At 46.1% G+C, this 24,608-nt stretch overlaps 8 protein-coding genes across 8 annotated transcripts; 7 read left to right on the top strand and 1 right to left on the bottom strand.

Annotated features, from left to right (window-relative positions):
- Nucleotides 1–1,659: 1,659 nt before the first annotated feature.
- F5147DRAFT_841681 (cytochrome P450) lies at nt 1,660–4,185 on the bottom strand. The gene is made up of 12 exons (XM_041444399.1): nt 4,065–4,185; nt 3,706–4,002; nt 3,550–3,646; nt 3,361–3,497; nt 3,183–3,308; nt 2,881–3,130; nt 2,709–2,831; nt 2,560–2,662; nt 2,420–2,506; nt 2,282–2,363; nt 2,103–2,225; nt 1,660–2,046 (listed from the first exon to the last, which is right to left on the bottom strand). Exons 2-12 carry the CDS (start codon nt 3,852–3,854, stop codon nt 1,833–1,835), a joined length of 1,491 nt encoding a protein of 496 aa, XP_041284750.1. The 5' UTR covers nt 3,855–4,002; nt 4,065–4,185; the 3' UTR covers nt 1,660–1,832.
- A 3,447-nt stretch (nt 4,186–7,632) lies between these two features.
- Nucleotides 7,633–8,368, top strand: F5147DRAFT_588786 (uncharacterized protein; the record flags this gene model as incomplete). The annotated part of the gene is made up of 3 exons (XM_041432118.1): nt 7,633–7,809; nt 7,859–8,071; nt 8,126–8,368. The coding sequence occupies 3 exons, from the start codon at nt 7,633–7,635 to the stop codon at nt 8,366–8,368; spliced, it is 633 nt and encodes a 210-aa protein (XP_041284749.1).
- Nucleotides 8,369–12,119: 3,751 nt separating this feature from the next.
- On the top strand, nt 12,120–12,933 carry F5147DRAFT_748661 (uncharacterized protein; the record flags this gene model as incomplete). Its single annotated transcript, XM_041440096.1, has 5 exons — nt 12,120–12,342; nt 12,364–12,475; nt 12,529–12,712; nt 12,760–12,822; nt 12,898–12,933. 5 exons carry the CDS (start codon nt 12,120–12,122, stop codon nt 12,931–12,933), a joined length of 618 nt encoding a protein of 205 aa, XP_041284748.1.
- A 135-nt stretch (nt 12,934–13,068) lies between these two features.
- Nucleotides 13,069–13,254, top strand: F5147DRAFT_588788 (uncharacterized protein; the record flags this gene model as incomplete). Its single annotated transcript, XM_041432119.1, has 1 exon — nt 13,069–13,254. One exon carries the CDS (start codon nt 13,069–13,071, stop codon nt 13,252–13,254), a length of 186 nt encoding a protein of 61 aa, XP_041284747.1.
- Nucleotides 13,255–13,638: 384 nt separating this feature from the next.
- On the top strand, nt 13,639–14,284 carry F5147DRAFT_588812 (uncharacterized protein; the record flags this gene model as incomplete). The annotated part of the gene is made up of 3 exons (XM_041432121.1): nt 13,639–13,770; nt 13,821–14,037; nt 14,085–14,284. The coding sequence occupies 3 exons, from the start codon at nt 13,639–13,641 to the stop codon at nt 14,282–14,284; spliced, it is 549 nt and encodes a 182-aa protein (XP_041284746.1).
- A 4,668-nt stretch (nt 14,285–18,952) lies between these two features.
- F5147DRAFT_588811 (uncharacterized protein) lies at nt 18,953–19,675 on the top strand (the record flags this gene model as incomplete). Its single annotated transcript, XM_041432120.1, has 1 exon — nt 18,953–19,675. The coding sequence occupies one exon, from the start codon at nt 18,953–18,955 to the stop codon at nt 19,673–19,675; it is 723 nt and encodes a 240-aa protein (XP_041284745.1).
- Nucleotides 19,676–19,908: 233 nt separating this feature from the next.
- Nucleotides 19,909–20,109, top strand: F5147DRAFT_549049 (uncharacterized protein; the record flags this gene model as incomplete). Its single annotated transcript, XM_041430375.1, has 1 exon — nt 19,909–20,109. A coding segment is annotated over one exon (201 nt), but the record flags the coding sequence as incomplete, so codon positions are not given.
- A 2,767-nt stretch (nt 20,110–22,876) lies between these two features.
- Nucleotides 22,877–23,200, top strand: F5147DRAFT_588782 (uncharacterized protein; the record flags this gene model as incomplete). The annotated part of the gene is made up of 1 exon (XM_041432117.1): nt 22,877–23,200. A coding segment is annotated over one exon (324 nt), but the record flags the coding sequence as incomplete, so codon positions are not given.
- Between the last annotated feature and the right edge of the window lie 1,408 nt (nt 23,201–24,608).

The raw sequence follows: 24,608 nt of genomic DNA, 5'->3' as shown, positions 1-24,608 counted from the left end.
ATCGCACCTGGTATAGACAAGATGTGTACCTGCGCAGCCGGCGCAATCTCTCACCAGAGCCCTCAAGCACCACTCCCAACCCGCCAGACAATGTCTCGTGCACTGCAATAGAACGCGGGCGGTCGGCAAGATTTGCTCCCTCTTTTTCCATGATATCCACTGCAGCCTGTGACGTGATCTACTCCATGCCTGGATAGACAATGAATTGTTTTATGCTGACCTGATGACGTCCTATAATCACGAAGATCCTATGGCCTTGTTTGAGCGAGAACACAGGTCCATACTGTTCTGTCCATCTCGCGAATTGAAACGGCACACTGCGGGAGGGGTTAGATAGAGATCACATTGTTATCCCTTGACAAAGACTCACCATGACTTTGGCATCATATTTCCTAATAGCCAACGCCCAGGCGGTCCAGGGGGTAACGGCAACCGCCTTGCGGCCTGATATCGTCGTTTCACTATCCAGATGCTGGCTAAGATAATGATAAGGGTGCATGCGGGGATGATAATCGCCATTGAAATGGTCTGGCTTGTTGATAGTCACGATTCAGATACCACGCTACTTTGCAACTTAAGCACTCCAGAACAGAGAGGTGGTGATGTGCTATGATGAGCGGCGGGTATAGTGAGATCAGAGGGCATGATTACACTGACTTATACTTATACACACACGAATGGAATATCTGCGGTCCTGCGCGGATCAATGAAACCTGTGCCAATCACGTATTGCAGTCTTCCTATAGTATAGGCTAAGCGCCTGGTGTCCCGGCGATAAGTTGGTATTACTTGGACGCGCGAGTGCCAACACATTTTGACTTCACCTGAAGATTAAGGCAAATCTTCGATGATCCGTTGGATTGGTCGTGGCACCTGAGGCCTGAGGACCGTCGACCATTAATAGGTTTACACAACATTGTAATGGAGGTTGACAAGGCGGAAGTACGGTACAGTGGGTCGCCATTCTAAACATAGACGTTTGTACGAAGTTCGAACCGAGACACACCGGTGCGGTGGTTCTAGTGCCGCAGATCGGATCCTCGGTTCGGACCGAACATCCGGGAAATCATTGAGTCCGTCCGGCTGGGTCCGTCCGAGTGCGGATCCGTCCATCGGAACTTTGATGCGCTGTTGGTTATCTTTATCTCTTGGACTCGAGGATGGCTTGATTGCGCTCGTCGTCCGACGTCGCTCATCTCCAGGTACGTCCGTTCTCTCAGACTCCAACACGAACATACATAAACCAGATGTTCGCGGAGGATCGTGAAAGAAAGGGTTAAGGACAGGCATGTTCGGGAAGATCAAGTTGTCTAAATTGAATTCAGCTTTGAAGTGCCGAGTAAGATCTGAGCGAGAGATGTCACATAGCTTAAGGCCTGTGCTTCAGAGGTGCCTTGAAGTGAAGGTAAAGAATTATGTCTGATGCGACTGCTAGGCGCGTTAAAGACTACCGTGAGACTGGGAAGCACACATGCCAACTTTGAGCAAATTCAAGTTGTCTACTGCCTATTTTTCGTTTTGGCCAGCTACAAACAGAAAGCGCATGCGGGTGAAATGATAGGACTTCAGTACCATACTTCATTTTGTCCGGGGACTGTATGTCAACGTCGCCATGATCAGCCACGCAACTTAGAGAGTATCGCAGTGTATCGAGAGATGCTTAATGCGTGGTAACACTAAGGGGTGCAAGTTCATTATTATAATCGTGCCTGTTTGAGGATATACAAAGTTAGTTGTAACGGTGAGTTTGAGTCGGATAGACAATGAAAAGATTCCGGAACGCAAGACAAACTCCTTTGCACGAATAATCAAGGATCTGGAATAAACGCCTCTTATTTGCCCGGTGCGCATAGTTCCCTAACCACATTCTCATCGATCCTCTCCGCAAAGCATATCTCAAACGGAGCAGCATGTATGTTTGCAGTGTCCGAGAATGCAAGCGTGTCAATCTTCGCCGCAGGATTCTCCGAAAGGCTGAAAGTCCACAGAATAAGAGCCGTGTTGATGAAGACCGACCGATTCGCGACATGCTGACCAGGACACACTCTGACATTTTCAAGTAAGGCATAAGAAATGGTCAAGAGACGAATGATACCACACACCGACGGCCAAAGCCATAAGTGAAAAACTTGAGATCACCGCGCACACGACCTGCATCGTCGATCCAACGCTGAGGATTAAACTTGTGTGGTTCCGGGAAGACTTCAGGATCATTTGCAATAGCCCTGAAGCACGAGCGTCAGACCCAAATGTGACAGGATGAAAATGATTGCGTACTGACCAATGGTTGCCAATAACAGTCGCACCTGCCGGAATGAGGTAGTTCTTCCAAATCATATCCTTAATCACGCAATGCGCAATGCCTGTAGTGAAAGGTGGTCGTTCATTATCGCATCTTCACACCTCAAATGAGATGTACCTCCAAGACTGACAGGTCTCCACCTGAGACTCTCGAGCATGAACGCAGTGACCTGCGGCAGCATTTCCTGATCAGCAAACGTCGGCACTAATCAGGAGCTATCTCAGTCAGTAAACGAACAAAGAAAAGCCATAACCTACGCCGTGTACGCCCCACGACGTTATCGAGTTCCTCTTGTACGCGAGCCTGCGCATCTGTATGGGTGGCAGCAGCCATCATCATGATTGTGATTGCGGACGCAGTTCACAACGGTTGTCGAGCGAAGACACGATGCAATGTAAGAACTTACCGTATCAGAACCGGCCCCAAATATCACACCTGCAAGGTATGCCACTTCCTCATCTCCGAGCTGGTACTGTTTCTGGTGCTCTAACATGAACCTTGCAAAGGATGGCCTTGCAGTCCCCTCACGCTTTACAGTGATGAGCGAAGATATATATCATGAAAACAAAATCACGAACCATTTGTCTTCGCACCGCGTCCAACTGCCCGTCATAGAAAGTAAGTTCTTCTTTGTGCCATGCCTTCAGCTGACTCAAGTAGCCTGGTACGAAACGCAGGATGGGATATGCATCCACAAGGTATGCTCCCGGCCTCATAGCTTGGCCTATACGCGCAGAAAACCTATTGATGTCAACAACTTCAGGATCTGTATATGAAGTCGGAGTAATCTTTCCATAGGTGAAGGACATGATCACGGAAGCTGAATAACTAAAATCCTTGGATTACCACCTGTACCGCGACTAAGAGCTGGTGTTCGTACCGCATGGCATGTTTCTGGTGGTTCTTTGGATCATTTAAGATATCTAGAACCACATTCTTCGCATGCCTGGTCTGCATGGGCTCGTAGGTCTCCGCAACCTTAGGTTGCAAGTTTGCATGCAAGACCCTGCTTTACACTTAGTCTCACTGATCGCACCTGGTAGAGACAAAATGTGTACCTGCGCAGCCGGCGCAATCTTTCACCAGTGCCCTCAAGGACCACTCTGAACCCCCCAGACAACGTCTCGTGCACTGCGATAGAACGTGGGCGGTCGGCAAGATTTGCTCCCTCTTTTTCCATGATATCCACTGCAGCCTGTGACGTGATACTTCATGCCTGACTAGACAATGTATTGTTTTATGCTGACCTGATGACGTCCTATAACTACGAAAATCCTATGGCCTTGTTTGAGCGAGAACACAGGTCCGTACTGTTCTGTCCATCTCGCGAATTGAAACGGCACACTGCATGAGGGGTTAGATAGAGATCCTGATCATGCTGGTGTACCTTGAAAATGACTTACAATGATTTCGGCATCGCATTTCCTAATAGCCAACGTCCAGGTGGTCCAGGGGGTAACGGCAACCGTCTTGCGGCCTGGCATCGTTGTTTCACTATCCAGATGCTGGCTAAGATAATGATAACGGTGCATGCGGGGATGATAATCGCCATTGAAATGGTCCGGCTTGTTAATAGTCACGATTCAGACCTCCTGCTACTTTGCAACACGAAGTAGCCCAGAACAGAGAGGTGGTGACTTACTGTGATGTGCGAGTCAGTGCGACGGGTACGGTGAGATTAGTGTACATGATTACGCTGACTTATATTTATACAAACACGGATTGAACACCTGCGCGGATAAATCGGACCTGTGCGACTCACGCATTGCGGTCTCCCTATACTAGTATAGTAGGAACCTGATGACCACCCTGGTGATAAGTTAGTAGTGAACACGCGTGTTCCAAGACATTTCGACTCCACCTGAAGATTGAGGTAGATCTTCATGTCGTTCTCGATGACCCGTTATATTGATCGTGGCACAGGATCGTCGGTTCACAGAATATTATAATGGAGGTCGACTCGGCGGAAGTTCAGTATTCTGAAATAAAAATTTGTACTCCGAACTGATAACCTAATTACTAATGCAAGAAGCTTGATGCCCTGTACAAAGTTCTATTTTTAGAATGATGACACACTTTACTTCAGCTGAGTGGCCCGATCGAGTCGAGCTCCATCATGATTACAATATTTTGTAAACCTAACGGTCGACGGTCCTGTGGCACCAGCAATCCAACGGGTCATCGAGAACGACATGAAGATCTACCTTAATCTTCAGGTGGAGTCGAAATGTCTTGAAACACGCGCGTCCGCTACTAACATATCATCGCCAGGAATCAGGATGGTCAGCATCAGGTTCTTATACCATAGGAAGACCGTAATACGTGACTCGCACAGGTCCGATTCATCCGCGCAGGTGTTCAACCCGTCTTTGTATAAATATAAGTCGGTGTAATCGTGCACACTAATCTCACCGTACCCGTCGCATATCACAGTAAGTCACCACCTCTCTGTTCTGGGATACTTGACGTATTGCAAAGTAGCAGGGTGTCTGAATAGTGACTATCAACAAGCCAGACCATTTCAATGGCGATTATCATTCCCGCATGCACCGTTATCATTATCTTAGCCAGCATCTGGATAGCGAAACGACGATACCAGGCCGCAAGGGAGTTGCATTTACCGCCTGGACCGCCTGGACGTTGGCTATTAGTAAATACGGTGCCTAAGTCACAGTGAGTCTTTTGTCAAAGGACACCAACGCGATCTCTATCTAATCTCTAATCCCTCACGCAGTGCGCCGTTTCAATTCGCGAGGTGGACAGAACAGTATGGACCTGTGTTCTCGCTCAAGCAAGGCCATAGGATTTTCGTAGTTATAGGACGTTTTTGGAGTCTTTTCGTTGTCAGTCCGACTCAAACTCATCGTTACACCTAACTTTGTATATCTTCAAACAGGCACGATTATAATAATGAACTTGCACCCCTTGGTGTTACCACGCATCAAGTATCTCTCGATACACCGCGATAGTCTCCAAGTTGCGTTGCTGATCATGAGCCATTTACAGACAGCCCCAGACAAAATGAAGTATAGTACTCAAGTGCTATCATTTTACCATTAAATTATTCCACCACCACCCATGCGCTTTCTTTTTCTAGCTGGCTCAAATGACGAGCAGACAACTTGACTTTGCTCTCAAAGTTGACACGTGTTTCATGGTGTGCTTCCCAGTCTCATGGTTCCGGTCACGATAGTCTTTAACGCGGGTGACAGCCCCATCAGCTATACTTTCTCACCCTTCAGTTCGAAGCACCTACGCTGAAGCACCTCAAGCTATGTGACATCCTTGGCTTAATTCTTACTCGGCACTTCAAAGGTGAATTCAATTTGCACAGCCTGCTCCTACAGAACATCCCTGTCCTTCAATTCTGTAACAACTTATCTTCTACGGTCCTCCGCAAACATCTGGTTTATGTACGTTCATGTTGGAGTCTGAGAGAACGCACGTACCCGGAGATGAGTGACGTCGGACGACGGGCACAATCAAGCCATCCCCGACCGAACCGACCTTTTCGTATGTCTCAGTTTCATATATCTTTTCTCCTACTCCCCCCGTATGTTAAAACTATGTTGTCGATCTGGAAATGTAAGTAATCGAAAAATGGACCTTTCAGGTCTTTAAAGCTTCAGGCCTCAGGTGTGATCTCGCGGCGAGGGCGGCTGAGTCTCAAGATATCACCACATCTACAGGACTCTTGCAATATTCGTGATGAGGATTTCCGGGTCCACAATGCCCCACATCATGATGGTGGAACGGATGCTGCACATGCATGCGTTCAAGGTGAAAATGGTCATTATTCAAGAACCTACAATCCTGGACCCATTCTCATACGACGAGATATCATTGGCTCAAAAATCCCTTGTAACACCTGCAACGACATGCGGGACCTTCCACGAGCCTAGAAACTTGTGCTTCCGCTTTACCTGTCTCTTCACAGGTGCTGGTGGTGAGATTGGAGAGGATGGAAGGAGAGAATCGCCTAAACTTTTCTGCTTCATCTTCGTTGGACATGCTGACTTGTTAGCTTTCATCGAACTGTGCGCATCATTTATGAATGGAGTGCTTACTAGTAGATACAGACTGTGTGGGTGCTCTTATGTGGTTGTGTTACTGAGAACGAGAAAAATGTCTGCTTGGTTGCAAGCAGGGCCTTGATACTGAGCCCGACCTGTGCAAGAGTGAGCCGAGGTGAGCTGTTATTCCCACATTAGTAGGAGTGAATGCGACGCACCAAATTAAACGTCGAATCCCTAAATTGTAGGAGTCCGCAAGGGGACGCATCGAGGTGAGGCCATATGAGACAGTTAGTAGCAAAAGTAGTAAGAAGGCGTCCGTGCAGCGTATGAGCATAAGTGCGGGCATCTGCGTCAATGCGGGCATCCGCGTCAACGTAGAAGTTCGCGTCGGTGCAAGTGCCTGCGTCAATGCAAGTATCCGTGTCCACAAAAGTGCGGGAATCTACATGCGCACGGCAGCAGGTCTTTGCAAGGACGGTGATTAGTGATGCATTGGGCCCGGCCTGAAGCCCTCAGGCCCTTTGGGCCGAGCCTTCGTAGGCCAGGCCAAAGCCAGGCCCAAGGTGAGGGCTTTATAGGGCTTTGGGCCTGGCCTGTGAGTTGGACAGGCCCGAGCCTGGGGCTCAGGCCCAGGCTTCCCAGTTTGGAAACACCAGCGGCAAATTCCATCATGATGTGTGCAGTTTATGCGCCACTGGTGAGTGATTCTTTGTGTGACTAATCTACCGGCAGAACACGACGTACCGTACTGATGCCTCCCACGGTGATCTCAGGTGATGACACACCTGCCACTGTCACCGCGCGAGCCAAGCGCACTATCATTCCATCATCTCGCCTTACCGACTCTAACAACAGCGCAACGCCAGAACTCCGCAGCCACAAAAACATCCAACAGACTCTTCAACCTACGGCTATCAGCAACTCGCTTGGCACCAACCCGAGAAATGCTGGCAAGCGCAATTTGGCAGATGCAGACTGGACTCCTTCCTTGACGGAAGACTTAGTGGAGTTGCCCAGTGAAGGAGACGAAGTCGCGGGCCACAAGGTATGTTGCAGTATCTGCATTTGTGTACTTACTCTTCAATTCTATAGGAAAACGCCTTCGTCGGGCTCACAATCCATCATTTATGGATGACGCCCGTTCTTCTGCATCTCTCGTTGATGATGCAGAAGAGACTCCAAGTACTCGAAATGCGACACCTGCAGCCACAGATGATTTTTTGTCCGACATCGACGTACAGGACATATCGATGACACCTGTACTTCGACGTGAGGAGAGGAGCCGCGATGTCAGTGCGTTTTTCAGCAAACCCTATGCACACAAGGCCAAGGACGGGAAAACACGTTCAGTCCGAGACTGTGAGTTGTGCAAGTAAGTGCATATTCTTTTTTCACTATCTCCACTTACAGAGTCGCAGAACGAAAGGATACCCATGCCAGATCGTTAGCGACACATCAATGTGTCGACGCCATATTGCATTCCGGCATTCAGTAAGTTAGTTTTTCGTTCTGATGCTTGACACTCTAACATTTACTACAGAATAATTATCGCCAATGGTGCAAGACTAATAACTTCGAATTGATGTTGCCTCAAGATATCAAGGAACGAAAAACAGTGGTAGCTATTGCGAATGTGCAGCAAACGAGTCTCGATGGCCATCTGCAAGAAAAACCTTCCACTGACATTGTTGTCCCGTACACGAACACAATCTTTCGTGAAGCCGCTATTGGGTGGTTGATTTCCACTAGCCAGGTAGGTGTTGATTTATTGTATTTGTATTCACAGTGATTTTTGATTATTTTGCAGCCTATTCAAGCAATTGATCATCTGGCCTTCCAGAAGATGATTGCTGTAGCAGCTCATGCTATGAGCGGCGTCGTTCTGCCGAATCGTAACGCTACGCGCGGCGAAATCATGAATTTATTCAAGAAGCAGATGACGAAGTTAAAAGAATGCCTCAATGTAAGTTTTCGCTCGTACTATTTTAAACTAATGTTTTGTACTGATGTTGCAAACAGAGCAAGCTCGTGTCTGGCGCTGTCAACCTGACATGTGATGCATGGCAGGCCAGTAACGCGGATGGCTATTTTGCCGCTATGGGCCACTGGATCGAGGAAACATCACCCGGTGTCTGGCACCTTGAATGTGCCATCCTCGGATTCATGCAACTGAATAACTCCCACAATGGCCAACGTCTTGGGCAGGCTTTGTTCAAGATAGCAGATCAAGTGGGCATTGCTCATAAGGTAAGGTGTTAATGTGTTAAAATCTCGGTGCAGTGCTCACGTGGGTATTAGATTGGCCACATTACATGTGACAACGCCTTGAATAATGACACAATGCTTGATGAATTGGCACGTCAGATAAAGCAAGGGACCGGGACAACATGGATCCCAAAAAAGCGGCGCATCAGGTATAGTTGTGTTGTGATTTGTTTCATAATTCTACTAACATGGAACTTGAAGGTGCCTGGCTCATGTTATTCACCTTGCGACACGAGCTGTCATCTCTTCATATAGCAATGCCCCGTACTATAATCCTGAGCATCCTGATTTGTCTATCCCTCAAGCCCATGGCCGTCGAGATGAAATTGGTCTTGTGCGAGCCATTGCAGTCAAGGTTCGTCATTTTCTTGAATTATTTGACTATCATTCGAGCAACTATATCAGGCACGATTCTCGGCTCAATGAAAGCAACTTTGGAAGGACATCCAGACCCGTGCACCTAACACAAGCCCTGTTGTCTCACAACTGTTACTCGACATGCCCATCCGATGGTCCTCAACTTATGTAATGCTTGACCGTGCTGAGAAGAAGAGACCTGTATGTATGATAATATAAATGACGAGTCGAAACTAACTACTGTTCTTTAGTATGTTGATACTTTTGTCTACGAGCTTGGCCTTCGTGAGGCAAACCTTGTGAAACGAGCCAAAATTGATCAATTGAAGCTGAGTGAGGATGAGTGGGCTTGTATTACTTTATTTACATCTCTCCTAGCCGTGAGTAGGAAGTTCCCTTCGTAACTTAAGCTGATTATGACTTTAGCATGCCGACAAAGCCCAGCAAAGTTTCTCGTCTGATAGGGGGGCATCCCTTCACCTTGCTTTGCCAGCTCTCGAGGCCTTACACAAGGCCTGGTTGACACGTTCTGAGAATCCCAAGTATGAGTCATTTCGTCAAGCCCTACAAGGAGGTATTGCGAAGATCCACGAGTATTATGACTGAAGTTTGGAGTGTGATGCATACATTATTTCAATGTGTAGGTGATCAGTGGCTCGTAGTAACATTGATATTCACTGTATTTAGTGCTCGACCTATCCTAGAAGGACTCTCACATCAAACCTTTTTGGGGTAAGGCCACACATGCCAAGGCTCTCAAGGAAGCCGAACGAATGGTGGGTCTTCTGTTTCAAGATATGCCAGTGATATATGCTTACATCTAGACTAGTTTAAGGACGAGTTTATTAAGTTGTATGGCGAGTATGGTGTTCCATCATCACCAAAAAAGAAGTCTGGTAAGATACATGGACTTCTTTGAGAGCTCTCTAGTGATGATGAGAGTGGTGACGAGGAACCGGAAGAGTTGGAAGTGGATCCTCAGCTGCCATGGTTAAGAGAGTTCAACCTCTACCTTAACTCACCTACTCTCATTCCCAATAATATGTCTATCATTCAGTGGTGGGGGGTAAGGTATCATTTTATGTCAACTGAATTGTTGCTAATCTAGCTTAATGTTATAGGTGAATGCTCGTCAGTATCCTGTATGGGCATCCCTCGCCCGTGATCATTTGTCTATCATGGCTACTTTGGTTTCAAGTGAGCGAGCTTTTTCTGCTGCAGCTCTGACTGTCACAAAGCATCGTAACTGCTTGAAGGGTGATGTTGTGGAGGCAATTCAGGTGCTTCGCATGATGTATCAACGTGATTTGATCTTCCGAGAGGCTCCTACTTCAACTTTAGAGTTAGCATCAGAGGGACTGGATGATGGCGAGGAGGAGGACATTTCAGATGTATCAGATGTTGAGTATTGAGTCTAATTGTCTAGTAGTGAAATAAATGTTTTTGCACATTTTTTACTTGTAAGCCCTGGCCCAGGCCTGAGCCAAGCCTGAGCCAGGCCCAAGCCCTCCTAAAGGGCTTGGCCTGAGTTTTTTCCAGGCCCGAGCCCTCTAAAGCCAGGCCCGAGCCAGGGCTTTCAGGCCAAGCCAGGCCCGATGCATCACTAATGGTGATGACGCTCGCCAATGGTAGAAGGTGTCATAGTGACTGGGTGGATGATTCCTCCCCTTATCAGGTTTTGCGGTAAGGAACCTGACGAGAGTTCACAGCGGTGAACTTCCTACATGAGTGAGCTTGAGAGTCGGTTTGCCAGTGCTACTCGTGGCCAGCTTCCACACCAGACTTGTCTTTGTTGCACAAAACAATCTGGGCAGTTGGAGCTTACCGGAGTTTGTAGCAGAAAAGAAAATCAGAAAGGAGGACAGGGCACTGGAGCTTGCTAGAATTAATCTGCCAATGGGTGCTGTGGGGTACCTAGTAGGCAGAGAATAGAACCCACATACTGCACAGCCACTGCACGAAGTTCTCTGTTACCCACTCCACACTCCGCTTGTGAACTAGTAATTTCAAATATCGTTGGCCTTGCAAGTTGTGTACAACCTCAGCATTGCACAGGGTTGCCTCAGAATGTGATATGAGTCGGAGACTCATTGATATCCATGTATATTGACATGATGACCCATGGTTCTTCAAGGTGAAGGGTAAATAAATGAACTGTCTGTCTTTTAGTTGCAAGGCCTGACCGGAAACTTGCACAAATGGCGAAGACTTGGACAGGCTTGGCACAACAGCTCACCATCAAACTGGTCCAATGATAGACGCAACATCTTTGGCAAAAAGTTCAGCTAGCGTGTCGAGCGTAGCCAGATTATGATCATAGGCCCGGGCAAGTGTTATGTACAAGCTGCCACGCTTGCGACAGTCGACTAATTTCAAATATGAATCAAAACCCTAAAGTGCCAACACACTTCGTATGCCTCATGGTACACAGCTCTCCTATATTGATAACATCGCCCATTGCCCATGTACTGAATCTACTAGTAGATGCCGGCTTAGGGTTGGGTATTTGCCGGGTTCACACACTGCAATGATGATAAGGCTACACCAATGCTTAGGGCTCAGCAGGGGTATGGGTAACCCCTGTGGGTCATGGGTAGGGGTACTTGAGGGTATGGGTATGGGTAGTGGCTCCACAACCCATGGACCCCTGGACCAATGATGAGACCCTTGGACCATTAACAGGTCCCTTTATTGTCAACAACTGTATAGTACCAAAATAGCCACACAGAACTGTAATTTGACGAGTATAATTTCCTAATAGAGCCACTCTTCTCCCACCATCATCTTCTCCTGCCATCAAAGGATGTTACCTAAAAGAACCACGAGACCTACTGAAAAGGTGCTGGCTATGGCCACAGAAGGCCAAGCCAAGCGGAAAGCCATTGATAAGGCTTCTAATGCAACACCAGCATCAAAATGACCAAAGGTAACAGCATCCACTGATATAGAACCAAATAACAGCAGTCCATCATCCACTCGGAGTATCTATCGAGCTACTGTGAGGACTGAAGAAGAAGAGGCAGCTCACCAAGATGCGGATACCATCATATTGGATTCTGACTCTGATATCCAAGCTGCGGAGAGTTCTAAAGAAGATTTATCAGAATCGTCAGATGCAGAGCTAAGCAAGTACTTATGAAATATACTATCCAATGCTAACACTAGATGTAGAGAGACTCATGAAAGATTGGTCGTCACCAATCTATGCCTTTTTCGAACCAACACCAGCAATCGAGTACCATGACAAGCGCAGGTGCCATGTCTTCAAATGTGCTGCGCATGGCTGTAAGCATCACATCCGACGGTACCTGGACAAAAAAGATGCTAAATCAACTGGTAACATGAGAAAACACGTCAAAAGTTGTTGGGGAGAGGCAGCCTTACAAGCTGCAATGGATTTAGGTAACACTGCAGCTGCTTGAGATGGGCCTATTAAGACTCTACTTGAAACCGGATCAATTAAAACATCATTTGAGCGGAAAGGAAAGGGAAAAGTTACCTATTCACACCGTCAACACACCCGCGCTGAGACAAGGTTCGTTTTAAGCAAGCACACTCAATGAGACACCACTGATAGTACACAACCAGGGCAGAGGTTGTCCGTTGGGTGTCCGAGAGTCTACGACCGTTTGAGATGGTCAATGATCAAGGGTTTCAAAATCTAATGAAGACCAGGCGGCCAGAATATTACTTACCATCCCCGTCCACTGTTGCATGCAATGTTAAACAAGATTTTGTAAAGACGTGGAAGCGCATCGCAAATATGTTACAGGTAAGTTAAAGTTAGCATGCGGTGACATGAGCTAAGAACCTCACCAGAATTACGAGGGCGAGCTGAATTTTGCAACAGATGCCTGGACATCCCCAAATCATAGGGCATATGTAGCCTTGTCAGTCTATCTAGAGCATGAAGGTCAGCCTCTAGCAATGATTCTTGATATCATTGAAGTTGCAAAGGTAAACAAAACTTACCGTCAATGGAAATCACGCTAATGAGCGCTAACAGACACACACTGGCGCTAACTTGGCCGAAGTATTTGCAAAGGTCCTAGAAGACTTTGGAATCTCAGATAAGGTAAAATAAATCATTATCAGTCAGAGAGAACTCACCTGTAACATGGGGCACAGATGCTCAGTGTGACGGCAGACAATGCATCATCAAATGACACCCTTGTCACGGAGCTTGTGGATCTGGTGCCCCACTTTGCGGGCGAGACAAGCCGCACACGATGTTTCTTGCACATCGTGAATCTCGTAGCTAAATCATTACTGCGTGAGTTTGACGCTCCAAAAAAGAAGGGTCGAGAGGGTTGAGAGACGGACGAAGAACTGGATAGACTTACTGGGGATGTAGAGCTCGAAGACTTGCAGACATGGTATGAAGACCCTGACAAGGGTGCCGACAACGATGACAATGGTGAAGGGTGGATAGACGAAGGGGCGTTGCTGGGCTGTGAAGAGCACTTAGAATTGGCAGGCAGTATTCGGCCAATCAGATTTGTACTTGCAAAGGTCATAACAAAATACTTACCTGTGTGCATAGCCTGACTCCCATTGCAGCTCCGCAAAGTCGCATTCAAAATCATCCATTCTACAACCATCCTACTTCCTGCGTGGAAATCAATCCTCGATAACTTGGAACTTGCTCCACGAATAATGCCACGGGACATGTCGACTCGATGGAATTCGACATTCGACATGTTGAATTTTGCGTTGGAGTACCGGAAGGCGATTGACGCTATCACAGACAAGCGTAAGCTTGGTCTTGGGGAATATGCACTTGAAGATGAGGAATGGATGCTTGCAAAGCAACTGCGCGATGTATTGAAGGTGACTTAGTCACATGCTCGTCACAATGCATACTAATCACATAATCACAGATTCTCAAGGATGCTACACTGTACTTTTCACGCGGGACACCAAACCTCACCATGGTCATCCCTGCGATGGACCACATCGACAATGTTTTCACTAATTGCACCATCAAGAATGAAAACCTCGATCCTGCCATCCGCTCTGCTCTGGGACTTGCAAAAAGAACACTAAACCACTACTACTCATGCACTGACTCCTCTGTTGTGTACCGCATTGCCATGGGTAAGTGTTTTGTTATTTTTTGTTTAATTCTACTAATTCTGTTATAGTCCTTCATCCCCGTCACAAACTTTCTTATTTCAAGGCTGCTGGCTGGCAGGACGACTGGATCCACACAGCCGAACAACTCGTCCGCGATGAATTCAAGCGCTATGCGTCTCATTCACTTGCTACCACTAACAATGCTACAACAGTAGCTGAAGTCAACGAGGTGCGTACTGAGAGTAATTTTTACTGTTATTGTAGCTAATATACATCTCAAACACACAGGACAATGACTCTATGAATATTTTCGACTCCCTACCCATGCTCACCCATCCCAAGCGCACTGCTTCAGTCGAGGAACTCAACAACTATCTCAACATGGATACTGAGGACGTTATGGACCCATTAGCATGGTGGCATGGGCATCGGAAGACTTATCCGCAACTCTCTCGAATGGCGTTAGACTACCTCACCATTCCAGGTATGTTTGTATCTCAGTGCGGTCGATATTCTCTAACATTTGTTATACCAGCAACGTCTGTTGACATCGAGCATATTTTCAGCCGTGGACGGCTACTTCTCTCGCATGTCCGAAACAGTCTCTCCACACAGTCGACGTGCGCACTCCTTTGTGTTGGGCTTTGGAGCCAGCTAGGATTGGTGAAGGATACTGACATTCAGTCTGTTTCTAGCCTACCTGATGTCACCGGCGACGACGAGGCACTTGATGATGGGTGGGATAGTATCATATTGGACTAGGTACTTATACTACTGACTCATGTTGTTACCTACATATGAATTGCATCGCGGGTACGAGTATACCCGCAAGACCCTTGACCCGTGGCATACCCATGTAGAGACCCGTACCCTTAGGTACCCATGGGTGCATGGGTACGGGTAGCAGAGGGGTATGGGTGTGGGTTGCTCTCTCGACACCCGCGGGTTTACCCCTGCAGACCCCTACCAATGCTTCTCCATGACTCACATTTACTGCTACTTCCCCCATGGATCCCTCAAAGATAAGAGAGAAAATCGGTTGCTTTTGTATCCTCGTCATAGGAAGAGCGAATGCAGGAAAAACTACCATCCTGCAGAGAGTTTGCAACACACGGGATAATCCAGAAATCTACAACAGCGCTGGGAACAAGGTGGGCATCACAATGCTAGTAGGAGTCACATGGTAGTGACCCATTGACATTAGATTGACCTTACAGTTTTAATGGCATCTAGAGAGGTAAGGTGTGCTCCTAGTCGACGCCATGAACTGACGTGCTCTCAGCGCGGACTGCATGACATCGAAAATGAAATGGTGTTCAAGAGCAACCCGGGGTTCATGTTCCATGATTCATGCGGTTTTGAGGCAGGCAGCATATCCGAATTCAAAAAGGTCAAGGCATTCATTGGGAGCCACTCCAAGGAAACAAAAATAATGAATCAACTACATGCTATCTGGTAATTACAACTCATCAATCACGACGATGTGCTATCTCACAGATTCAACATAGGTACTGCATTCCCATGGACGAGGCCAGTAGGTCTTTCACTGCAGGTGAAAACAAATTTTTCTCTCAATGCAACACAGGAAGCAGTACACTTTCACATGCCACCCTCGTTGACGTTCAGCTGATACGCAGAATCACAATCCTCAGTTCCAGTGATCATATTGTTCACCAAATTTGATGCCCTATATGACGTCGAATATGCAAATCTAAGGGAGGAAGGAAGATCTCGGAAAGACACCAAGGAACTGGCCCCGAAACAAGCCGAAGAGTCATTCCCTAACAGGCCACAATTGAAGTTTCTCAAGGATGTGTGATGGCCCCCAAAATGTTATGTATGCCTTTCTAGTAAGCCGGTTCGTGGTCGAGTCACGATACATGATGACCTTTGATCTATTAGACATGGAGAAGGATGATGCAGATTGCAAGACACTCATCGAGCGCATGGCTGGAACTCTGGATAATGAAGTGCTTCAGCAATTATTCGTCTCGACCCAGCAAACCAACTTGGAGATCTGCATGAAATATGCAGTTGAGCGGTAACTACCCATGGTCTCATTCACCTGCCGCAAGCGTTAGTGACTGATATTGCACAGAACACTCTCAAAACATTTTGACTCTGCAGAGACAACAATATCTGAGGATTATGAGAGGATAATAGTGACACTGGGCGCCTGGTTTCCACACATTTGGGTAAGATTATCGTACAGTTCGAACATTGCTCTCATTTACGTTGAGCATTTACTTGCAGGCAGTATGTGTGTCAATCATTGTTTGAACTTGAGCTATGCTGATCCAAGTCGTTGCCCACTGTTCGCAGGATGTGAGTGTGTCGATCCTCGTTCGAGCAACAGCCATGCTAATCCAAGTCATTGCCCACTGTTCGCAGTTGGTGAGTGTGTCGATCCTCGTTCGAGCAACAGCCATGCTGATCCAAATCGTTGCCCACCATTCGCAGAGAGTGAGTGTGTCGATCCTCGTTCGAGCAACAGCCATGCTGATCCAAGTCGTTGCCCACTGTTCGCAGGAAGTGAGTGTGTTGATCCTCGTTCAAGCAACAGCCATGCTGATCCAAGCTGTTGCCCACCATTGGCAGGATGTGAGTCCGTTGACTTTTTGTCGAGTTCAAGCATTCCTGACCAACGCAATTGATCATCTATTGGCAGGAGGTCAGTACATTGATCCGCTATCGACTTTCAGCAACTGATCGAAGATATCGCCTATTCATTGACAGCTTGTGAGTATAATTATCCTTTGTCGACCTCCTGCCTTCCTTACCAATGCAATCGCTGATTTATTGTTAGGATGTGGGTGTATTGATTCTACGTTGCCCTCACTGACCGAACACAATCCTGCTCTGTTGACAGATTGTGAGTTCCTCAATCCACCATCGAACGCGAGCCATACTGACCAACGACATCGACCATCCATTCACAGGATGTAAGTGCATTGATACACAGTCAAATTGGGGCCCCACTGACCATTGAAACTGCTCATCCCTGTTGACAGCTCGTGAGTGTGTTCATCTGCCATTGATCTCAAGCCTTGCTCATCGACTACATTACTGATCTGTTGACAGTCCGTGAGTCTTTCAATCCTCATCCTCATCCTCAATTGAGCTCTAGCTTTGCTCATCCATTGCCAGAAAGTCAGTGTGCTGATCCTTCAACGAGTTCGAGGTTTGCTAAGTTACCATTGAAATCGTGCATCCTTCAATAGTAGAGGGTGGGTCTCAAGCCTTGCTAGCGAACGTCATCGCTGATCCATCAATAGGAACTGTTTCACCACAATCACTGTGTAGAGATAGAGTCTAGGTGTCACGAGTTCCAAATACAAACCATTATACTTTCCTAAATTCAAAGTCCTTTAAGCGCACAAGTACAGCGCCTGTACCAAAAGATAAACCTAAGAACATATTTATAGTTGAAGAAGCGCCTACGGTGTCTATTGTAGAATTACCGAATATCACTGTACCTGAATCACATGACGATGACAGTATGCCATGCGACACTCTTGGAATGTTCCAGAGTCTTACTGCGGCTGCGACACATGTTATGACATCATAGTTATATAAAGAATCGTACGATATTTTTAAATTATTCTCATTGGTTAGTCAGTTCATACTCAACTTCAATCTCCGTTTCAATATATGTATATAGGTAGTGTCTTGTAGTCAGTAGTTCTTTAGTTCAAACCTCTTGTATCTCCAAGTGAGCAATCCAAGACGTACCTGCTGCCTCATCCTTGTTGTGATCTTTCTGTGTTTGAGTCCTAGTCTCTGCCCTGCGTTAATTTGTTTAAGGGGTTGTGACATTAGGTTTGAACTATAGGAGACTCCGACTCCCGCGTTACACTCTCACACTTTTTCTCTTTGGCTATTTTGTGGAAAACCATCTTCCACCCAATACCCGAACAGACCGTTATTCTTTTTGCCCGGCTTAACCTGCCGCGACCCTTGTTTCAAAAACCTCTCCCCTTTGCTCATTTGAGCGCATCTTCATACATACTCCTTTTCGTAGTTAGTAGTCCTCTACCAGGCCCTGTGTTACTACAGCCGCCAGTAGACGGAGGTGTTGACGACATTAGGCATCTCGCTGCAACTTTGAGTGCTGGCCCAAAACCCTGCCTGCTCAACGTTACTATAGTTTCTTTTACCTATCCTTTTCTTCACACGCACTGTAGACACTTGTTTCGAGTTTAGTGGAACTGTCTAGGCTCTATTTCTGGCTTTTGACCTACGAGGATTTAGATACTTGTCCTAGTGAGACTCGCACATGTAAGCTTCGGCTGGAAGCGTGATAACTTGTCCTAGGCTTGTACCCTCAGAATGGAGATTGCCTTAGACCCTAGTTCTTTCCCACTCGATCGAGTATAGAACTCTTTTCGTAGTTAGTAATAGGGAAGATCGGTTGGGTTGATTAAAGAACCCTTCGATCCTGAGTACATGGTAGATCCGATCAGATATCGGGGACCAGCTCAGACTTTCCGTTTACATACATCTTTCCCACTTCCTTTTTCATCATCCTTCCTTTTCGGAAGAGCCCTTACGAGCAGCTCTTCACAGACATCAGTGAATCGGGTTCCAGAACACAACTGGCACTATGTCTGAACCAACCTTTCCCCAGATGAACGAACAGTTCATGCAATTTGTCCATGACCAAATACGGGCAAACAGTGAGATACTTCTCAGCAAGATTGCAGAACTAGAGCGCAAGAATCAGGAACTTGCAACCAAAATGGAGACCTAGAATTACGTCTCAAAATGCAAGAAGACGAAACCCTGAAACTTGCCACGCAACAACCATCATTCAGATCCGCTGGAGCAACGATGCTCTCATCCACCCCTAACATTAAATTCGCAAAACCCTCAGACTTCACCAGAGAAAAGGACTCCGTCGATGCAAAAGTATGGGTAGCCCAAGTAATCCTTATACATGTCGCAGTGGCAGAACATCTCGGAAAGACAACGCCTATCGGTCATGCTATCATTCATGAAAGGATCAGCTGGCAAATGGGCCCAGAGATATATCAGTGAGCTGCCAACACTGACAATGGCAAAGTTTGACAAAGAATTCACAAGCATGTGGGTTCAGGAAGACCAAGAGGGCAAAGCAATCCGAGACTTGGAAGCCTTAAGACAAGGTTCCTCGTCAGTCCCAGAGTACGCAGCCGCTTTCAAACAAAAGGCTGCACACACATCATTTTCCGACTACGACCAATGCCAGAAGTTCAGGGCGGGACTTCAAGACCACATCAAAGTGCAACTTGCACACGTACCATACTCGGGTAAAGACACCCTAAAGAAGTTGGTAGAACACGTGATCCAAATTGGACGCAACTTCGAAGAATTAGATGCGGACAAGAAGAAGACAACTTGGTGGACCCCGAGACAAGGCCCCAAGACCCCTGAATACAAGGCTGGTCCTAGTAAAGACAGTGACGCCATGGACGTTGACTCCGGCAGACAAAGAGGAGCTCCCAAGCCCCAAGGAAAGACTGGATCTTTCAAATGTTACCGCTGCGGAGAAGAAGGCCATATGGCAAGAAACTGCAAAGGCGCGCCAAAAGCGCAGGTGAAGGCTACTACAGTGCCACAAAAAGATTCGATGCCATCTTGGTTCAAAGAATGGGCCAAGAAAGAAGGCAAGGATTTTTAGGAGGGTCAAAGTCAGGATCTGCGGATTTAGACCCGAACAATCGTTTCTCCATCTTATCTACGTTTTCGGATGTATCAGAAGTATTTATTAGATCTAAATCTGAACATTTTTACATTCCGATTTCGTTGAAAGGAAAGAACCGACAAGCAGACGTGAAAGCTTTGGTAGATTGCGGTGCCTCAACATTATTTATCAGTGAGAAGTTTGTGAAGAAGAATGGAGTACAGTGCAGTAAATTATTAAGGCCTATTCCAGTTAAAAACATAGATGGCTCGTTAAATGCCGCTGGATTGATGACTCATTTCGCCGAGCTAGGTCTTAAAATCGGCGACCATGTTGAGGATAAAGCAGCCTTCATGGTTACAGATCTAGGAAGTGATGACATTATTATTGGCATTGATTGGCTAAGATATCACAATCCGGAAATAGATTGGAACGCAGGATGTTTCGCGTTATCTCGGTGCCCCGTTAAATGTATTACAAAAAAGAACAAAGACAAAAAAATAGAGAAAAAAGAAAAGAACAAAAAAAGATAGATAGTGTGCCAGATCTGATTCCCACAGAAGAGGATGATGAAGAAGACATGGCGATGAAAAGGGCGACGGTCGAGGAAATAGAAGATGAAGAGTATCCTGGAGAATGGATCAAGTATAAAGCCTCGGTCGCTACAGAGCAGAAGGTTGCAGAAGAAGCAACAAAGGTGAAGAAATCGGTTAAAGAAATGGTTCCTGATTGGCTTCACGAGTACCTGGGAGTTTTCTCAGAAGAAGAATCTAAGCGCTTCCCTGAAAGAAAGAAGTGGGATCATGCGATAGATCTTAAAGACGATGGTGATCTTCCGCCGAATGCGAAACCTTACCCCTTGTCACCTAAGGAAATGGACACCTTGAAAGATTGGTTAAAAGCCGAAACTGCACTGGGACGTATTAGAGATTCACAATCTCCAGTAGCAGCACCTTTCTTCTTTGTGGCTAAAAAAGATGGCAAATTAAGACCGGTAATGGACTATAGAAAGCTCAATGAGAAGACAGTTAAAAACGCGTACCCGCTACCGAGATCTCAAGATTTAATTGATGCTTTAACCGGTGCCACGATGTATTCCAAAATGGATGTACGATGGGGGTACAACAATATTCATATGAAAGAAGGAGACGAGTGGAAGGCGGCCTTTAAAACGCCGTTTGGTCACCATGAACCAACCGTAATGTACTTCGGGTTAACAAACTCCCCTGCCACGTTTCAAACAATGATGAACGAGATATTCAGAGATTTGATTGATGGAAAGACCGTAGTGGTCTATATCGATGATATCCTCGTATTTATGAATGGCAATAAGGAGCAACACCGGAAGGTTGTAAAAGAGGTTCTTAGACGACTGAAAGAAAATGACTTGTACCTGAAGCCAGAGAAATGTAGCTTCAAACAGTCTAAAGTCGAGTTCCTAGGGTTGATAGTGGAGAAGGGTGGTGTTTCAATGGACCCTGTGAAAGTAGAAGGAGTGCTAAAATGGCCTGTACCCAAATGCATTAAAGACATACAAGCGTTTATGGGCTTTGCCAACTTCTACTGAAGATTTATTCTTGGGTTCTTGGACATTGCCAGACCAATGAATGATTTGCTGCGAAAGGATGTCAAATGGGATTGGACAGAGAAACAACAGAACACCTTTGACGAATTAAAAAGGCGATTCACAGAAGCTCCAGTCTTAGTCATGCCTGATGTTGAGAAGAAAATGAAAATAGAAACCGATGCTTCCGATTATGCAACAGGAGCGGTTCTATCTCAACTGATGGAAGACGATTTATGGCACCCAGTAGCTTATTACTTGAAGTCAATGAATGATGCAGAACGTAATTATGACATCCACAACAAAGAGTTATTAGCAATCATTCGAGCATTGGAGGAGTGGAGGCACTATGTGCAGGGAAAACCCCAACATGTAGAAATCTGGACGGATCATAAGAATCTTGAGTATTTCATGACGAGTCAAAAGTTGACAAGAAGGCAAGCCAGATGGAGTTTATTCCTGGTGGAGTACGAATTTACGCTCCAACATAAGCCTGGTGTAGTCAATGACAAAGCCGACCGTCTATCTCGGAGAGAAGACCACAGAGAGGGGGTAGAAAACGACAATTCCGATCCGTATTTGTTAAAACCGGAGTTTTTCACTGTAAAAGCTGCTAAAAGAGGTCAAGTTCTGGTGCAAGGAGAAAAACAATTGCTGAGAAAGATAAGGCAATGCACAGAACGAGAGCCCGAAGTCGCTAAAGCGCTAGAAACGCTAAAAGCAGCACCGGTACAACTGCGTAGAGGAATTGAAGAATGGAATGTTGAGGATGGATTGGTGTTGTTTCGAGGATTGGTTACGTTCCAAACAATAAAGAGATCTGCTGAGAGATATTGGAGTTGTTTCACGACTCTCCACCGGCTGGACACCCTGGACGTGCTAAAACCTTGGAGCTTATTTCCAGAAATTATTGGTGGCCTTCAATGACGAAGTATGTCCACGATTACGTAGATGGCTGTGATAGATGCAGACAAACAAAGATTCACCCGACGCAACCACATGGTCCGCTGTAGGGATTCATTTCTGGCTAGGCTTGGAGAGACTGTCTTTACCTTACCTTATGTTGGCACTTTGTAGCTTACATAATGAAGTTATCTTTTCACCAGTTACCAGTCTGTCCAAGTCTTGAGCAGTTTTTATGACATTTCCTCTCCTCTGAGCCTTGAGCCTGGTCCAGAAACCCTTTAGGGTCGAATAGCAGCTAGGTTCTGCAAGACCCAACATTGTTCAGACTTACCATCTGAATTGTTGTACCTTCACCGCTTAAACCAAATGAAATACCAGCGGGACCTTGGCAATCAATCACTTGTGATTTGATAGTAGATTTGCCTAAAAGCGAAGGGTTTGATAGTATTTTCGTTGTCGTCGATCGATACACGAAACAGACACATCTAATGCCTACAAAAAAGGAAGTTGACGCTCGAGGAATTGCGAAACTTTTCCTAGATAATGTATGGAAACACCATGGAACTCCGAAACAGGTGATATCGGACAGAGGAACACAATTCGTCTCAAAATTTATGGGACAAGTGTCGAAATGCCTAGGCATAAAATGGAACATGTTGACAGCTTATCATCCTCAGACGGATGGACAAATGGAAAGAATAAACCAAGAAGTAGAGCAATATCTGAGAATGTTCACGTCTTACCGCCAGAATGATTGGGTAGACTGGCTTTCAATAGCAGAATTCACTCACAATAATTCCGTCACTGTAACTGGTCATAGTCCATTCAAAATACTCTACGGATATAACCCCGAGTTTACTTTTTCACCAATTTCCAATTCTAAAGTACCTGCAGCTGATGAACGAGTGGATGCAATGAGAGAAGCTAAGGAGGATGCAGATAGTATGCTGCGAATGGCTAATGAGCGGATGAAAAGATTCTATGATAAAGGAGTCAAAGACGCACCACAATTCGAAAAGGGAGACATGGTCTGGCTTAACACCAAAAATATCCATCAGAAAAGACCAAATAAGAAACTCTCTGACCGACGACTCGGTCTGTTCAAAGTGCTAGAAAAGATGGGCAACATAAATTACCGCCTAGAGTTACCCGGGAAATATCAGATTCATCCAGTATTCCACGTGGAATTACTTACCCGCCATACTCCATCAACCCTAATCCAAAGACCTCCACATCACCGCCCGCCGCCAGAGATTGTATCAGAAGGCAATTCCAAATGGATAGTGCGAAAAGTCCTAGACTCGAGACTGCACAGATCCAAACTCCAATACTTAATAGAATGGGAAGGATATCTGATTGAAGAAGTGACATGGGAACCTGAGGAAAATGTAGAGAATGCACGGTTGAAAGTTCAGGAATTTCATTGGCAAAACCTGAAGGCATTGAATCCCCGCAAAATCAACAAATCAGTGTTTGAAACCAAGGAGTTTTTGGAATGGCGTAAAAACTTTATTCGTCCCAATGTCTTTCGCGATGACGCTCAACCTAGAGAGGGGGGTAATGTCACGAGTTCCAAATACAAACCATTATACTTTCCTAAATTCAAAGTCCTTTAAGCGCACAAGTACAGCGTCTGTACCAAAAGATAAACCTAAGAACATATTTATAGTTGAAGAAGCGCCTATGGCGTCTATTGTAGAATTACCGAATATCACTGTACCTGAATCACATGACGATGACAGTATGCCATGCGACACTCTTGGAATGTTCCAGAGTCTTACTGCGGCTGCGACACATGTTATGACATCATAGTTATATAAAGAATCGTACGATATTTTTAAATTATTCTCATTGGTTAGTCAGTTCATACTCAACTTCAATCTCCGTTTCAATATATGTATATAGGTAGTGTCTTGTAGTCAGTAGTTCTTTAGTTCAAACCTCTTGTATCTCCAAGTGAGCAATCCAAGACGTACCTGCTGCCTCATCCTTGTTGTGATCTTTCTGTGTTTGAGTCCTAGTCTCTGCCCTGCGTTAATTCGTTTAAGGGGTTGTGACACTAGGTTACTCCCTGTGGTATGTCTAATTGGTTACAGATTGTGCACACATTTTTCACGTTGCGACTCTGTCAGGCCTCCCACTCATCACCCTTGGAGGATATCGTTCAGCTCATTTCTGGTGAATTTCGAGGCTACGTTGCGATGAACCTGCTTATTATTGACCATTTAGCTGTTGTTATTATCTTTGAACACTCTTTCTACATTTTCGACAAGCGGCGCTATATTCAGAACAAGAAGGTGTCTGATCCCTCGTTTGATGTCGCTCTCGAGCAGTACATGGCATCTCTGCATGCAGCTACTGTCAGGGAAGCTGTGAGTGCCCCCGTCCGGGTAGTGCTGCCGCGGTCCGGTCCAGAACCACGGTTCGAACCGGACTTTTGGTCCGGTTCTCTGTGGTTCG

This window comes from Suillus discolor (assembly GCF_016758755.1).
Source record: "Suillus discolor strain FC423 chromosome Unknown F5147scaffold_160, whole genome shotgun sequence".
NCBI classification, from domain to species: domain Eukaryota; kingdom Fungi; phylum Basidiomycota; class Agaricomycetes; order Boletales; family Suillaceae; genus Suillus; species Suillus discolor.
This window is presented reverse-complemented; position numbering and strand designations above follow the sequence as displayed.

Bases quoted from the DNA above. Each gene is read 5' to 3' on its own strand.
- F5147DRAFT_841681 (XM_041444399.1), bottom strand. From the start codon at position 3,854: ATGGCGATTATCATCCCCGCATGCACCGTTATCATTATCTTAGCCAGC. The intron at 2,832-2,880 runs GTTCGTGATTTT...ATCACTGTAAAG, and splicing joins ACGCGGTGCGAAGACAAATG to CGTGAGGGGACTGCAAGGCC. The intron at 2,364-2,419 runs GTACATCTCATT...CTTTCACTACAG, and splicing joins GAGACCTGTCAGTCTTGGAG to GCATTGCGCATTGCGTGATT.